The sequence below is a fragment of the Zingiber officinale genome, chromosome 3B, assembly GCF_018446385.1.
Source record: "Zingiber officinale cultivar Zhangliang chromosome 3B, Zo_v1.1, whole genome shotgun sequence".
NCBI classification, from domain to species: domain Eukaryota; kingdom Viridiplantae; phylum Streptophyta; class Magnoliopsida; order Zingiberales; family Zingiberaceae; genus Zingiber; species Zingiber officinale.
The window spans coordinates 100,618,814-100,633,664 of NC_055991.1; the positions used below are offsets into that span (position 1 = coordinate 100,618,814).

A 14,851-nucleotide genomic window follows, 5' to 3' on the forward strand; every position below is an offset into this window, starting at 1 on the left:
GTTCTACGGAATGTATATTTCATAATCAATATTTGCTCTTTTGAAAAAAGTAAAGTAATTGACATGGACAACCATAATTCATGGTTTGGTCGCATGTGTTTGTGTGTGTGTGTATATATATATGCGACGCAACGCGATGCTTCCTACGCGACCATGTGCGACATCCAATATGGGTAATTTGACGCGGTTAAAATTTAATTGTTATAATCTCTCTCTCATCTGCATGCAATAACTTTTCTCTCTTTTCTTTTAAATTAAAATAAATTTTTATCTTCTCTCTCCTATTATTACATGCAATAATTATTGTGGCAGTGATGATACAATGTTGTAGCAGTTACTACATAGTAGCTACTACAACGGTGCAGTAGTTGCTACAACCGTATAGTAGCTGCTACAACGGTACAACAATTGTGCAGTAGTTGCTACAACGGTGCAACAGCTACTACAATGCAGCATTAACTGCTACAACGTAACATTAGTTACTACAACACAGTAACTACACAATAATTGCTACATGTAGCAACTATTATACAGAAGCTGCTACAACGTTGTACCAGTTACTAGTAGCTACTGTGTAGTAGCTGCTACAATGTTGTAGCAACTATATCATTTTTAAAAATCAACCGCACAATGATTATTATGTATATGTAATCATATGAGAGAAATAAAAATTTTATTTTAATTTATATCAAGTTGTTACATATATATAAGAGAGAAAAATTATTATATGTAAATATATATATATATATATATATATATATATATATATAAAATAAATCTTTTATTGACAATAAAAAAATTTAAAAAAAATACAGACAACGGAAGTGTATCAATCAAATTAATTATAATTACATTAAGACAAGTTGACACGTTTCCCCAGATGGCGTCGAATGAACCTCCCGAGTCACCCGCAACTTTAAGTCACGGCAAAGGAGACAGCTGCTGCGCCTTCGCGTCTCACCTCGTGTCTGCTAGTCCTATTGGACTGAAGACGACGGTTGGCGAGCAACCACTGTAATTTCGGTAGACAAACTATAAAGTCGCCCCCCACGCCCCACCCATCTCTCTTCGCCCTCCTCTCTCGCTCTGCTTCCTAATTAATCCCGGTCATGGACGCCGGAGCCGACGAGGCGCCGCTTGTGCAAGTAGAGGACGGATCCGGAGAGAAGGATCTGGACGCCGCGCTCCGCTGCCTCGAGGGCTTCCTCGCCCTGCTTGGTTTCCCCGATTCCTCCTCACGGGTTCGCCTGGCCGCCTCCTGGGCCGCCTTCCTCCTCCTCGGCGTCGCCGTCCCATCCGCCGCCATCGGCCTCTACCAGTGCTCCCACTCCGTCTGCGCCGAGTACAAAGTCCACCAGTTCGAGTTATGCGTCCTCCTGTCTCAGGTCTTGCTCGCCGCCGTCTCGCTTGCTTGCATCTCGCGGAACCTTCTCAAGTACGGGATTCGGAGGTTCCTGTTCGTGGATCAGCACCATGGCCATGTGGAGAGGTTCCAGAAGGAGTATGTTCGCAAAATCCAGGTTGGGTCGATTGCGATTTTTCTTTTGCTGTTAGATGGATCATTTCCTTTTCTCTTCGTCTTTATTTAGAGCATGCCGCGGGATGAAGACTTGTTGCTTTTTGTTTAAGGTTGACGTCAATCAATCAGATAATTAGTAAGTCCTTCGTTTAGAGTATACCAATTGATGAAGCATTCTTGCTTCTTGTTTAAGATTGAAGACGATCAATCAGATTAGTATGAGGGGGAAAAAAATTATTGGACCCTTAGAAATTTTTGAACCAATACTGAGATGGGTCAAGGATGGAAAGGTAAGTATCTCATATTATCTTGGGACAAATTCTATGAAATCCCCTCTATAAGGTAATCTTTTGGATGGAGTTTGTATCATACAAACACTGATCTAAAGCTTCACTAGCACAAATGTCAAAGCTTCTATTATGCTGTATTTAAAAACATACATGATATATACTGTGGTTTTATGTAGTCATATACATTAGTCTTATATATCTATATATCGAAAATTTATATTTCAATGTACCACTTTTTCAATTTCGCAAATTACATATTGAAGTTCTAAACAACCATGCTACAATTTTTAGTTTTAAATATGAGTTTTAAAATTCAAAGTCTAGTATATGAATATAAAAATTATAGTATATTAGTATATAAGACCGTAGTGTATGACTATATAAAACTATAAGTTATATTGTTGTGGAAATGAATTCTACTTTGTGGTCGAGTTAGACCAAGTTCTTTTGATATATTGGCAATAATATTTAAGCTAGCTATGTTTTATATTTTGATAGGTGCATTAACAATATTTGGATAATACACATGATGATCGTGAGGATGTATGCTCGAGAATTGAAGGCCTAGATCAACTGGAGCTCATGGAACTTGTAGATATAATGATCGTGGGCATCGTATGCTTGAGAGTTAGAGGGATGAATCAAGTGGAGCATGAAGCTCGATAGACTTGATAAGATTGTTTTATGGATGTCGCTATCGTGGAAATTTTGTGTTTGAGAGATTAACTTGGATCTGGTTGTTGCATTGAAGCTTGAGGAGGATCTCAGTGCCCTAGGGCTTGGCACAGATGGTAAGCGCATGATATTCTGTCCAAATCAGTGAGGGGTCAATCCCAGGGTTTCGCCGCTTGTAGAGGCCCTGCCATGTGCTTTCCACTTGTGCTCCTGTTGAACCTCTCTCCATATGACGTGGGGTCGTTGTAGGGGAGCCGTTAATGTGGCGGTTCCACATTTGAGGAGGATCTCGGTAATTTGATAGATGGAGGCTTGTATTGAGGTGTTGCTTGGATTGAGTTCTTGAATTTAGGAACACAACATGTGTTATTGAGGAAGACTTGGAGGAGACACTTCTAGGCAAAAAAAGATCGGAAGGCGAGGATTCTAGGCAAGTTGAAGAAGACTTGAAGGTAAGATCTTTTGATAAAATGATTGTGGAGCAAATAGCTAATGATTTGATAGATGTTGTGGTTGATCCATGTGTTCAAGAGGATGTTGGTTCAATAACTCAAGCACCTAGATTGAGAAGGACTCTAGGGTAGGTCAAGCATGAAGGGCTTAGACATTTCGAAGTATTAGAGGCTTGTCGAGATTGGATTGAGGGTGAGGAGCGTCGTTGACATCAAAACTGGAAGAAATGTGAGATGTAAGAGATTACTTGTAAATGTAATCTTTATTTTTTTTTTTTTTTGTAGACTTTTTACTTGGACTCCTTCTCACCAAGAAATAAGTGTTCTTGGTTGAAGTTAAGGAATAAATTCAAAATCAAGCAAATTTAGTCGACTAAATAATCAAGTCAATTTAGTAATCGATTGTAGATGTTTTGCTCATGATAGAAAATATTTTATTCTAGCTTGAATCGACTCAATTGAAATTCAATTGACTGAATTGTATGGGTTGACCAAAATGGTCTTCGACTTAATAGCTATTCTTTGCATAATAAGGTTCACACTAATAAGATTTAAGTGAACTAGAATAGATGGAGTCAACTCAAACCAAGTCATCAATGAAAATGTCGCATGTTTATTGGACAAAAAAGTCATACACTTATTTGACAAACAGTCAACTGTCAAAGTTCGTATTGGATGAAAAAGTCAGCCAAGAAATAAGTGTTCTTGGTTGAAGTTAAGGAATAAACTCAAAGTCAAGCAAATTTAGTCGACTAAATAATCAAGTCAATTTAGTAATCAACTGTAGATGTTTTGCTCATGATAGAAAATATTTTATTCTAGCTTGAATCGACTCAATTGAAATTCAATTGACTGAATTGTATGGGTCGACTATTTAGTTAGTCGGTTTGAGTTGGGTCGACCAAAACGGTCTTGACTCAACTTAATAGCTATTCTTTTCATGATAAGGTTCGCACTAATAAGATTTACTTATTGGACAAACAAGTCAACTCACAAAGTTCTTATTGGATGAAAAAAATCAACTTATGAAGTTATCAGTTGATTGACACAAGTTTAAGTCAACTGCTAAGGATTTGAGTCAAATAGAAAAAGGTCACAAAGTTATCCAATTGAGTCAATTAATGCAAGATGAGTCAATTGATGTATTATATTTTCATGCTCAGTGGTGCCCTTGAGGACCTAGAAGGAACTCTCGAAAGATTATTCTTTTATTTACTATCAGTATTTTCTCTTATATTTTAATTTCTATTCATTTGTAAAAGAGAACTCTAAGATATTTATGTACAAGATTTCTCCACCTTCTGGAAGGAGTAGGTCATAGAGTAGGATATGGGGTCTAAATCACATTATATCCTTTGGATTTGTATTTTTTTGGTTATATTTGTCTATCTTTTTTCCATTGTACACTAACAAATATTAAAGTTATTTTTATGCTAACATATTATATAAGTCTTGCATTTGCAAAAGCAAATTAAAAAATGTTTATTTACTGGGTCGTGCCTATTCATCTCCCCTTTAGTCATTCAACTATCTGTTAAGAAAATTAGACCCCACTTGTATGGAAACTATTTTTGTCTTTTTTTTGGACTTTTGTTGCTTGGATGCATTTTTTTTATTGCTTTTTTATTTTTGTTACTTTTTTGGTCAGTTGGACCAGATGCAGCAGGATCTGAGGGTATATTATTGTTCGGCAGTACCAATACATCTTTGGTTTCCTGGATACATTTGGTGAAAGAAATGTAGTAGCTCTCTATACCCTACATTTTTAACTATTTCCATTTTAGATTGTAAGTTTCTTCTCAGATTGGATAACATGGAAAAGCTATACATAATCTATTTGGTTTAACAATGGAGAATACTAAATATTAACTATTAATTCTGTACTAATAAAATATGATTTATTATCTATCAATATTCTAAAAGATATACATTTAATTTAATTATATAATATTAATTGATATATTTTTAATATTATCTTATTAAATTATAACAACAATGATATGGCATTATTAACCTAATAAGAATAATATGAAATCAATAATAATATGCCTAATTAATTAATTATATTGCATTATTATGTTATTTCATGAACATAACATATATCCTTATTGTGATTGAAGATCATTTGTCATAGTTTATATTAAACTTTTTTTTTTCATTTTTCTCAATAATTTCAATTTACTGATCTTAACAATTTGATATGGTTAATATTTAGAATTCTTTACCTGCTGATCCCTCTGGATTTTGACAAATATGCAACTTCCCCCAATTTTGTTTTCTGATGAATATCACCTTGTATATTCTGCTATTATGAATTATTATAGTGAACTAGCATACAGAACAAATTATTTGTAAACCTTTTCAAGTGTGGATTATATAGTAGTTTTATTAAGATATTAAGGCATTTGTGCAAGATGCAAATACAATTAATTTCCTTCTTGATTGCCAAATGTGTTATTCCCCCCTTACAGAAAATGTTTTAGATGTCAATGTCAAGTGTCAAAATTTATATTAACAGACTTAAACAATGTATATTGATTGCGCAATGTGAAATCCATATGTTTAAACGTTTAGATTTAGATTTATACAACACACCCCAAGAGAAATGGGCACAATAATCACCTCCACGTTTTGTATTGTGCTAGTACAAAACGTGATTAAGGAAAAAAAAATGCCCTTGGAAGAGGTCTATACCACTGGAAAAGATTTTATGTGAAATTTTCATGATGCTATGGAGGAAAAGTCTTTTCGGGAGACCATGAATGCCATCAGCAATTCAGAAATTGTCTTACTGTTTAGAGAATAAAATATTGTATCCACCATAATTTAAATTTTAAAGACACAAGTTCAGAATTTGTTCTTTTTTAAGGGCAAAATTATGATGGAGACCATAATCTAAATTACTTTAAGAATTCTTCCTTTTATTACAGCATAGAATACATATTTGACCAATCAGTTCAGTTATCTTTCTTAATTTCCACTGTTTTCTTGGAAGTTCATTTATTAAGATCCACCATCTGAATAAGGCTAACTTTAAATAATTCATATGGCAGATCTTTGATAAAAGCTTGTACAAGAACATCTACTATATTTTCCATACTTCCTTAGTTCCTTTTATTTCAATAGTTTCTTTCTACTCAAAACAAGGAATAACTCATACTAACATCTAATTCCTATTCTTGTACTAGCTCATCTTTTCATTTTACATTTATTGTATTGGTGGAGTATTTTCCATTTGTTTCTCAATGAAAATTTGACCTTCCATTGATGTTGCTGAGAATTTTTATTGTTTATCAAATGGCAGGAGTTCTTTCATTTGCTAGTTCGGTGGATATTGCCATGCTTTATTGTAATGACTGTTCGTGAAACTGTCCATTTTATGTACACCTTCCATCAGTCTGCATGGAGATCCACTGCCGTTTTGATGGCTTCAATGTTGTCATGGGTTTATCTAACAATCATTCTTTTATCAGCTTGTCTGTTATTCAATCTTGTGTGTAATTTGCAAATTATTCACTTTGAAGATTATGGAAAATTTTTGGAAAGAGATGTAGAAACTTTTCTGTGTTTGGAGGAACATATGCGCTTACGCTTTTATCTCTCAAAAATCAGTCATAGATTCCGCATATTCCTCCTTTTGCTTTTCTTGGTCGTCACAGTGAGTCAATTTGTCACCCTTTTTCAGACCACTGGGTATAGTGGCAATATTAATTTTACAAATGCTGGAAGCTTAGCTGTAAGTATAAACTCTTATCATGTAATTTTCAGTTTTATATACTAGTTCTGAGTTTCCTGCAAACATATCTCTAGAATATGAAAATTAATTTGTGTTGTCATGTTAACAGGTGTCTTCTGTTGTTCAAGTTGTTGTCGTTGTTCTCTGCTTGAATGCAGCTTCAAAAATTTCTCATAGGGCTCAAGGCATTTCATCCTTAGCAAGTAGATGGCATGCCTATGCGACATGCTGTCCGATTGGGTCTCAAATGAGAACTGCAAATGGTTCTGGCAATATTGAGGCTGTTTCGGCAAGTTCCTTTTTAAGAGATTATTCTGAAAGTGATCTGGAATCACTAGAAAATGTGGCGACCTATAACAATGCTCAGTTAACTTCTTTTACTTCATATCACAAGCGGCAAGCCCTTGGTATGTAATGTTCACAATCTTTTATTTTGAAGTTCTTTTGGAGGCATAAATTGACTTTGTGCACCAATTATAGGTCTCATATATAACAGTCTATATTCTATATGAAATTGGTTGCTGCAAATACATTAATTTTTTGTTGCTGCAAATACATGCTGAAGTGCAATTGTTTGAAGGGCAACTTAGACTAAGTTTTCTTGTTTTATGCTGCCATTCTCAAGTACTATATGTTATTGTTAAGTATGTGAGATGGGCCTAAGCTGTTGAAGTGCTTAAAAATCCTGAGTTTGATGTCTTACAGTTACAAATTCCTAAATAATTTCACATGCTGCCAAGCAGTTGCAACAATCACAAATGAACATTCCACGAAGTTATGCTGGAGATGAATAGCTCCTCTGTCAGATGTTTGGACTGATAAGTTTGCAAATTCCTTAACCTCCTTCTAGGAGTTACCCTTTGTACCTGCTAGCTTGTCTGTGGCTTTGTCAATTTCATCTGTAGCTATTTTGACTGTTCTTTCCCTCCCATTTGTCCAGTGCAGAGAGTAAAAAAGTTCTGAGCACCTTTATTGGATTTGTTTTTAATCCACCTCATGAGTTGCAAAGTTTTTCTGAAACATGTTTAAAGAATGGTTTTCTTATATTTTCTTGTATTAAGGTAGTCCCACATCTCCAATTGATATTAAATTATTTTCTATTAATCCTGCATATCAGATTGTTTCAACAGGCTACTGCCGACTGAAACTGCTGCATACTATCTAATGATAAATATGTTATGGAAATTTTTTTTCTAGTCGGATAGTCATTATTAAATTATCAATACAATTGGTTTTTATTCTCTCATGGTCTTCCACTTATGTTTCTTTCCTACTACTTTTACAGTTATTTATCTGCAGTCCAACCCCGGCGGTATCACAATCTTTGGATGGACAGTTGACCGAACCTTGCTGAATACCATTTTCTTCCTTGAGCTGACACTCGTGCTTTTTGTGCTTGGCAAAACTGTAGTCTTTCCTTCCTTGTGACCCTTCTTGTGACACTTCAGAAATGGCTTTGAACTGCCGTTTGGTTGCTTTCTACGCATCAGGCAAAAAGAGTGAGCCACAGAAGAAAATGCCACGGAGGGAAAAAAAAAAAAAAGTTTGATTGATCTCTGTTCCTCGGGCTCAAGTTGTATTTTTTTTTTTTTTTTGCCTTGCGTGAATCGAGTTCATGGATTATGTTGGTCAAATAACGTTCTTTTTGTATAGATGAGACCAGAATTTGTACATAAGAGATGCCACACTGTATAATACCAAACGTCTGTCTCGTTTACTTTTGATAGGCAGGTAGAACTAGTGAGTCACTTGGTTCAGAGTGATTATTTTTTGCATAACCTTATCCTTGTATAATTACAATTGGGTTGATGCATGCGTCTTTCCGGAGACATCTGATAAAATTGATCAGGGGTTGTAGTTATAATATTTAATTTTATTTATATTTTCATCATGCGTAATTAACATTCTTGGCGTTCTTCATGATTTCTTATGATTTAATTAAATTTGTATTAATCTCAAAACACCTTAATATTGCCATTTACTATCAAAATGCCCAAATTGTTGTTTCATTCTTTTTAATCATCACAAATAAGGGGGCAATATACTGTTTTAATCTACGAGTGGTAAACTAAAGAAAAGTGTGAAAGAGAATTATAAGGAGTAAAATAAAGATAAATAAAGTGCAAAGGAGAAATAGGTTCATCTATGCAAATAAGGAAGTCTAAAAGACAGTCACTTATCCTGGGGAGTCTCAAAAATGATAATAAATCAATTGATTATAGTAAGACAAGACAATTCTTAACAAGCAAGATACTTAAGTAAGACAAGAGTTTACGAGTAACTTGTAATTTGAGTTATGGTGAAACTTGATTTAGGGAATGACTCGATGTTGGTGTTGGTCAAAGTCAATATTTAAATCAACTAATAGTTGAGTTGATTAAGTACTTCTCAGGCGAGACTACCAACAAATATAATGTTTCTATTCATGGATTAATAAACTAGATAGTCAAGTGAGATAAGAACAATCAACTAATGAATAGGATCAATCGACTACTAGAGCACTCCAAGAAAAGAGCAAGAGTCATTGATCTAATAGACTGCCTGGATGGAAGATTAACTCATTCAAGTAGCCATTAGAAGCCAAATAATGGACTTAATTGATGTAATCAATTAATTGAGATGAATTAGACGTAGTTGACTGATCAAGCAGATTATAGTAGGTAGTTTATTAGAAATAAGGTGGTAAAAGATGAATACGTTCGTTCCAGCGCTTTCGTCAATCCGTTCCAGGATTAACATGGAGGAGGTAAATCACGGACGACTATTGGCCTTTGGAATAGTGACTAACACATAAGGGAGATATTTATCTCGGTTTTGCCGAGATTCGAACCTCAGACTTCATGATGGCAATACCTCATGCACTAACCACTAGATAATTTATTGAAAATAAGAATCATATAAGAAGTGATGCAAGGGAAAATTTAGTAATGATATTGAGCAATCAAAAAAATAGAAAGTAAACAGCAACAAGTAAGATTCAAAAAACACTCTAATCTGCTAATTATTTCTTATTGTTGTACGCATTATCTTATTTGTTTTCTTGTTTATTACAAAGTAAGGTTGTAAAAGATTTCTCCAAAGGATATCTGAGAAGTGATCCTTACTATCTATTTAGATGGGATGAAGAAAGGTTCATTAATAGAAGGGAAAGGGAGAGAAAGAGAGAAGAAATAAAATATTTATCTTACCTTATTTGGAAGGAAGAAAAGATTTATTCAAGAGAAAAGAAGGGAATGAAAATTAAATATATAAAATTACAAAAACATCCTCTTTATCTTTAAATAAATTTGCATGTTAAAAAAAAAAAAATTGAATAATTTTTTCTTCTCCTTCCTTACATTTCAAATTGGGGTGTAAGGAATTTCGTTGATTCCTGAACTTGCAAGGGTAAGTTTTACCCTTCATAACATTGTTCATAGAATCGTGATCCTACGCAGAATCGATTTAGGGTCAGGATCGGATCGGTTGGGGTTAAATCATAGAATCGTACTATCCTATTAAAAACCCTTGAAATCTTATCATAACATGATTAATAATTAGAAAAAAAAATACCTAAAAAACTTATTTACATGTAAATAAATAACTAATTTTGCATATATATATATATAGAGAGAGAGAATTGTTATGCTGTGGACTATTTCCTACGGATTGCTACGGACTTTGCCATGTCATTTTCATTTTAATTTTTTAAATGCAACTTTTCTTTTTTTTTTCTCTCCTGCTTCTTCGTTCTCGCCGCGCCTCGTCACAGCACCTCGTCGTTCCTCTCATTGCCTAAAGCACCTCGTCATTCCTCTCGTTGCCGAAACCACCGTTCGTGTGCCAAACGTGCCAGGCGGCCGCCATCGTGCCAAGTGGCCATCGTGCCAGCCTCGCGGCCGGCCACCCACACATTGCCCACCGCTACCCACCCGTCCTCGCCTGGCCACAGGCCATCTGCCCACCGCCAGCGGCCTCCGGCCGCTTGGACCCACCCACACTATAGGCCATGGGGTGAACCCGTCGGGGATCGCGGCATAGATTCCGGCTGCTGCCGCTTGCCCGCCGCCGAGCTGAGAGGAACTCTCGGCAGCGAGGGGATTTGCCCACCGCCGAATTCACGCCACGATCGCGTAGGAATCCTGCCGAAATCTCACCGGAATCTGGCGCGATCGCCAGATTGGGATGCGGCGAGAGAGACGAGGCGCGCGAGGAGGATCGCGGCGAGAGAGAGATGAGGCACGCGAGGAGGATCGCGGCGAGAGAGAGACGCAGGCGCACGAGGAGGATCGCGACGAGAGAGACGACAGGCACGCGAGGAGGATCGCGGAGAGAGAGAGAGAGCAGGCGCGCGAGACTTCGGCCGGGACGAGAGAAAAAGAAAATAAGAAAAAATAGGATGACGCGATAAGAAATAATGAGAAAGAGTTTGTCCGTATGATTCCGTAGATAAAGGTCCGTAGGATAACAATTCTATATATATATATATATAATTATTTACACTCAACCTCTCATATTACATTACTATATATATATATATAAATTTAAATTACTATTCTCACACAATAATAATATTTATATTTCCATATCATAAAATGAAAAAATATAAAATTTCTATTAACACAATAATAATAATAATACATTCAAACCTCAAAAATATTTCCTTAGTTTATAAGATAATCCAATTTAAAGGCTAACAAAGCACCTAGTGTACATAACATAAACTATTGAATCCTTTGATTTAAATATGAACGTCGGAAATAATCTTCTAAAGACGGATTGATGCCACATAATACTAAACAATAGGCATCCAAAAACTCATCATTTGAGAGAAAAGATATGAGAGAATATTATTGATAAAAAAATTAACTCAAAAATAATTAAACATATGTTTAAATAATTTAAAACTCTAACAAGACGAAAAAAAGATAATATTCTGGGTCTTCGAAAATGATTTAAATGATATTTTTTGGGATTTGAAATAGGGTGATTAAGGATAAACTTTGAAATTTATTAAAGATTTCTGAATGAGCTTTTATTTGAAATATTATAGGCTCGTGGTTCAATCCAAATTAAAAGTTATGACTTCTTAAAATTTTCACCGATCTTATTCCGATTCTATTCTGATCTTGTTATGATCCTATTAATTTTGATCTGATCCTATCGATTCTACTACAATTCTACTGTAAAAATTAAGTATACATCATCCCGGATAAATTTGTGCTTCTAGATCGATCCTACGATCTAGGATCTTATTTGCTAATGGCTAGCGTGTTAGTCAACTAAAAAACCTATCATTGGATTGCCCATGCTTTTAATCTATTAAATCCAATTCATTGGTTGACTATAAAGACTAGTAGCAATCTTATCGTCTATCATTTAATTTGTAAACATCTCTACTTTGACTAAATAACATACTCCAGTAAACTAAAATGGCACAAATAGTCATTATGAGCCAACAGTCAAAAGTTTGATCGTATGCTATCCTTCATCGACTAACTGAAACCCTATCCAATTGATTGAAGCTCAAATAGAAACTTCATTTTCAATCAAAGTTTACAATCAACTCCATAATTAACTCAACATTTCACTCAACTAAAACTCGCCTCTAGTTAATCATTAAATTTGCTAGGAGATCCTAACTACACTCGAGATCAAGCCTCACTATTGATTATAAACAAAAACCTATTATTTCTTGGTCATAGAAACCATTGGATACTCTACCAAAAAATACAATAAAAATTACATTCCTTCGTAGCCTCGTATTGTAAAAAAAGCAATTATGTTTATCCTAATTATCCCTCAAAGTTCGTCCTCAAATTATATATAAAAAAATAAATTACGAAATCAATGTATAGCCCATCCTAACATCTCACAACTCACATGCATGTCATTAAATTTTTAATGGCATTGATACCTTTTGCCCTTGAGTCAATCTCACCAGGAATCCAATCTATCAAATGCACCGAGTCCTCTAAGCTGGCTCAATGACATTTTTTATCTTGCCTCCGAGTTCACCTCACTTTTGTGTCCAAGCCATCAAACTAGCAACCAACTTGACCATGTAACCATAACTGAACCACATTGAACCTCTTTCGTCATTAGCAATTTACCAAACTCTACCTCGATCTCTTGATCCAATAATCTTCCAACTTGGCCCATTAAGTTACAAGCATCCTTTGAGCTCTTGGTTAACTTTGACCTTAACTGAACAAAAGATAATTATGTTCATCCTGAAAATCTTTCATAGTCCGTCCTTAAATTATACGAATGACAATAAATTATGAGGTCAACTTATAGCCGTCTGTCAATAAGGATAGGAGGGATTTTTTTTGTTCGAGGACATGCACCCACTGGGAATATAAGAAACCTATCAATATATTAAAAGATGATTCACTCATTTCCAATTAGGGGTGAGCATTCGGTTAATTCGATATTAATTTTATATAAATTTTTTTTATTATTATTTTAAATAAATTTAGTTAATTTGGTGTTAATTGAAATAACTAATTTGATTAATTCAGTTTTAGTAAAATTTTGATTTAATTCGGTTAGTCAACATTAAATCGATTTTCGATTAATTCAGTTAATTTATGAATCAAATTAATCAAATACTCATTTATATTTCTAATATCTTTGTCAATTTATTTCTAAATTAATATAAAAAAGATAAAGACCGATATAAAAAAAATAAATTATAAAAAAACTACTAATCATCAGTACAACGGTCAACGCATAGGAGAAGTAGAAGAAACCTATCAACTTTCTAGTCAAACTTTGACAAATAATTTCCCATTTAAGAACTTTCGGACCTTCATGTGTAACTTGCTAAGAACTTTCGGACCTTCATTTGTAACTTGCTAAGTACCTGTAAACTCTATGCACACATATAAAAAAAACACAAGATAATTTAAAAATTTTATCAACCACATAAATGCGCGCTATTAAATAAATGTCCTAGTATTTTTTTTATAATTTAGGTATTCTAACTATTCTAATCCATGAATTTTAGAAATTACTAATTCAGTACTATAAAAATTTTATATTGACCACTATATGATAAATAAAAAAACCTCCTAAAGATTCATCTAAATCACCAACATTTTTAGAATTGTATTCCCCGGGAGGAAAATAGCCGTAGCAAATATAATATTTTAAATAATAGCAAAATATAGAATCCGTCATTCCATCGGTCTCATACAGTCGGTCCAACGATTATTTATAAGAAGATAAATTAAGAACCTATAGTTAGTTAGTGTGAGGAGGATTTGAAATCGAGAAAAAAGCAAATGTACCTTAGTAAACTCAATCCTGTCCCAAAAGCAAATGTACCTTAGTAAACTCAACCAATCAAGCCATCATTGTACTAACACATCATACTCACTTTTTGTAACTCTTCTTCTGACTTATTTCTTCATTTCATATATTAGGTTTCATTCTTAACGTTAATCAAAATATAAAGAGAAATGTTCTTGGATAGGTTATCTCCTTGGAACAACTATAATATTTATGATGCTATGGAAATTTGATACTGATCCGGATGTTAAGAAGGGTGCTAATTGTTGTGTTTTTGAGAGCATGAAATAGAAACAAAATAAAGCGATAATCACTCATAGTGATCTCCTGAAGAAATCGTAGAAGAACTGCCGAACATCAGTGTTGTCGGAAACACGATCACGAGTAACCGAAAAGTGTTTCAAAGTTCACGAGCCAAATCCTAATATTTGGAGGTTCTCCTTTGCTCGACCAAATCACCTCACAACTTCGCTTGCCCCTCTTTGATCACCTTCGCATCGCCTTCTGCTGCGTCTTTTTTTATTTCATTGCTTGGACGCTCCTTTTATAGGAAGGTTGACGAAGGGAAAAGGACGCCCCTTCGTCTCCTTAGAGTTTGCAGTAAAGAGGCATTTGCAGCAACGAGAGAGACGAACCCCTTCGTCTCCTGTAACACTCAACATCTTCCACTCGTCTAAGTCAATCCATAAGGTCACATAGACTTCAAGGTAATCATGTCACGAATACCAGAGCAAAATTAGTCACAAAGACCAAATAAGTCATGTAGACTTTATGAGAATCAAGTCACGAAGACCAGAGCAAAATTAATTAGTCACAAAAATTAAGTAAGAACATCCATTCCACACATTAGGGAAAATGGTTCGTGCGACAACAAGCACATTGAGCATTCAACTGCTAAGAAGAT

The 14,851-nt window shown here is 34.7% G+C and overlaps 1 protein-coding gene across 2 annotated transcripts; it reads left to right on the forward strand.

Moving 5' to 3' along the window:
• The first annotated feature begins 970 nt into the window (after nt 1-970).
• On the forward strand, nt 971-8,519 carry LOC121967173. 2 transcript variants are annotated; one of them, XM_042517228.1, is made up of 4 exons: nt 971-1,520; nt 6,241-6,672; nt 6,782-7,079; nt 7,958-8,519. In XM_042517228.1, the coding sequence occupies exons 1-4, from the start codon at nt 1,110-1,112 to the stop codon at nt 8,098-8,100; spliced, it is 1,284 nt and encodes a 427-aa protein (XP_042373162.1). In that variant the 5' UTR covers nt 971-1,109; the 3' UTR covers nt 8,101-8,519. The 2 variants fall into 2 exon arrangements, with proteins under 2 accessions (XP_042373162.1, XP_042373163.1); XM_042517229.1 differs by lacking the exon at nt 6,241-6,672 and having other exon boundaries at nt 973-1,520.
• The last annotated feature ends 6,332 nt before the right edge of the window (nt 8,520-14,851 follow it).